Source organism: Buceros rhinoceros, unplaced genomic scaffold (genome assembly GCF_000710305.1).
Source record: "Buceros rhinoceros silvestris isolate BGI_N320 unplaced genomic scaffold, ASM71030v1 scaffold45784, whole genome shotgun sequence".
Classification (NCBI taxonomy): Eukaryota; Metazoa; Chordata; class Aves; order Bucerotiformes; family Bucerotidae; genus Buceros; species Buceros rhinoceros.
The window spans coordinates 1,406-4,179 of NW_010410828.1; the positions used below are offsets into that span (position 1 = coordinate 1,406).

The 2,774-nt window shown below is 59.0% G+C and overlaps 1 protein-coding gene across 1 annotated transcript in view; it reads right to left on the bottom strand.

Annotated features, from left to right (window-relative positions):
- Window positions 1-604: 604 nt before the first annotated feature.
- The window catches only part of ACER1 (alkaline ceramidase 1), a 10,017-nt gene continuing 7,847 nt past the window's right edge, over window positions 605-2,774 (bottom strand). The window contains exons 4-6 of the mRNA XM_010135736.1: window positions 2,252-2,389; window positions 1,564-1,701; window positions 605-773 (exon numbers count right to left, since the gene is read on the bottom strand). Of these exons, the coding sequence (XP_010134038.1) occupies window positions 605-773; window positions 1,564-1,701; window positions 2,252-2,389 (445 nt within the window). The remainder of the gene's footprint in view (window positions 774-1,563; window positions 1,702-2,251; window positions 2,390-2,774) is intronic.

Here is a 2,774-nt window from a genome sequence, read left to right on the forward strand (position 1 = left end):
CTAAAAAAACCATCCTGTTCCACTCCCCGGCCATTGGCAGGGACACCTTCCCCTAGATCAGGTTAGCCAGAGCCCTGTCCAACCTGGCCTCGAACACTGCCAGGGATGTCGTGCAGTCAGGGGAAAGGAAGGGGCTCTGTGTAAGTCAGTGTCCACAGCTTTAATACACAGCCCTCCTGAGCAAGACCACGTACATCAATAAATAAAATTAATTACAATAATTAGAGCAGCCCCAACAAACCCAACTGTCACCAGTTTGGCTTCTGTGTTCTCCACCTTGCTCGTGTCAGCAAGGGGTGCTGCCGCTTGACTAATGTGGAAGACACAGAGAAAGCACCATCTCCCTCCCCTTCTCAGCGGGGATCTGCTGGAGGAGGAGAACTTCCATTCCCCGAACACCAGTCTGGGCAGAGTCTTCCAAGGCACCCATGGGCTCCCACCCTGCTTCATGCCTGGCATCACGAGGCCTCGCTGCTCCCTGCCCCATCCGCCAGCCTCATCGCCCCAGCCCCGGAGCAGGCGCACAGCTGAGGGGTTCCCTGTGCGGACGCACCCCCGTGCGTCACACACCTCGTGCCCAAGGGATGCCTGAGAACAACCGGCTCTAGCACTGCTTGTGGGATTCCTCCAGGGCAACGTAAGGCACCACGACAGGCCAGGAGTCACTGGGCCAGTAACCGAGCTTTGGCTTGAACGATGGCATCTCGTAGCAGACGTCGAAGTAGATGACCAGTGGGCAGCAGTACAGGAGGGACATGGCTATCAGCACATGCCTGGCAAGGAAACCGAAACGATATTTGATGGACAGGGGTGACTCCATCTGCTCCTCCCACACCTCCCAGTGGGGTGTGCCCGGCATTGTCACTGTGACAGAACCAAGGGGTACGGCAACAGCAGGCAAAGGCCCCAGAGGTGCAAGGGAGCTGCGGGGAGTGCGGGTCCTGCAGGGCTTGGGCCTGTTTCCCAGTCCTAGAAAAGCTCTGGGAGCTGGAGCTCTGGGGCAGAGGGTGTGGGGTGACAGAGCAGCCCATCCATTCCGCTTCGCCTGGCCTAGCCCGGCAGCGCCGGGTGTCTCTCCCAGTCATCCCAGTGATTGGTGAGGATGAATCGGGGAATGCGCAGGGTGAGCCGTGCTTCCAGCCACGCTTGGCCAGGCACTGGAATGTCTCGGCCAAGCAAATCGGTGTCTTTCAGCTGGGCTGTTAAAATAACTCCAAGAACACTGCGCTCCACGCAGCTTCCTGGGAGCAGATGCAGCCCTGTGAAAGCCAGCTGCTCACCTGGAGGGACCTTCGGAACAACTTCACTTGTGAAACACCATTTGGCTGGTGCGGAGGAGGGAAGGAATCTTCAGCAGTGAGTGATTAGGACCAAACCCTTGGGCTGGGGCCAGGGTGAGGAGCAGCGTCAATAGCAACAGTGGAAGGGGGGAGAGGGTTGGGCAGAGATGCGGCTGCTCCTTGGTTGAGCATCACATCGCTGGTGCCATTTCTCCTTAGAGGTGGCCCTTCAGCCCTTGAAATGTTTGAAGGGGGGTTCCCGCCTCTGCGCTGGAGCGCTTACCAGAAGCTGTGGAAGTAGGGGAAGTTGACGGCTTGCCAGAGCCAGCAGAGCCACCGGTCGCCTATCCAGCTGCTGATGGCCAGTACCCACCACACCACCATGACCGTGGCCATCCGGTGAACCCTTTTGTCACTGCACCTGGGGACACGGCGAGGGAGAGGAAGGAAAGTGAGTTCTAAAGAGGGCTGGTTCCCGTCTGCAGCTGCTGAGGGAACAGGGCAAAACCCAGTGAGTTTCTGCTGGAGCGTGTTCATCAGACCATGAGGGCTGCAGCAGTGTGGCTCTGTGGAGAGGGCTTCTGATGTGCCGTGGGTGAGGATGATGTTAGGAGATGCCAAGGCACTCCTGTCTTTCTGCCAGATCCTGATGGGTTCTCCCAACCCCACACTGGTTCCCAAATCCCCTGCAAAGTGGAAAGAGCTGCAAAGATGGCAGCTGGGGAGGAGAACACGTCCTTCTCCCTTGGATTGTCCCCATTCTGTGTGGCACCTGGACCAGATGGCCTCCTCATATCCCACTACCCACAGCCCTGTCTGTGCCTCTTCCTGGTTCCTCCCTGGCTGCCCCAATTTTTTGCAGAGTTGCTAGTCCATCGTGTGGCTGAGGAAGACTTGGGCTCCATTCCCTGCTGTGCGCTGAGCCACTGGCACGTGGATCTGCTGACCACCCCTCGCAGCCCCCTCCTTACTTTTTCAGCTCACGCCACGTCAGGCAGAGCAGGTGGAAGGCGATGCAGTTGAGCATGTAGGCATTGAAGGCCGGTTTGATGAAGGACATCAAAGTACAGATCACGGTGGTGACACCACTCAGCCAAAAGAATTGCTTCCTAAAGGGAGGTGGGAGTGAGTGTCAGTGCCCACAGGGGAAGGGTGGGAGACGTCCTGCTCCTTGCCTGAGAGAGGAAACTCTTTGCCAGCACCTCCAGTCTCTTTGCACGTGGCTGGGCTCTGCCTCTGCGGTGGCCCTGGCAGGGAGGCTGAGGGGTCTGCTGGTCTCTGTGACACAAAGCCCCCAGTGAGCCCATGGCAGAGCGGGGAACACAGCCCAGACGGGAACTTCTGCGCTTTGGTGGTGATGCCAGAGGCGAGCGAAGGCGTGGGGAGCTTTGCCCAGGGAAGGGCTGCGAGCAGGGTCCCAGCGGGGCAGGGGCAGGGGCGGGGGCAGGGGCGCACAGGCAGAGCTGCGCTGACTGCACAACAATGGGGCTCGGC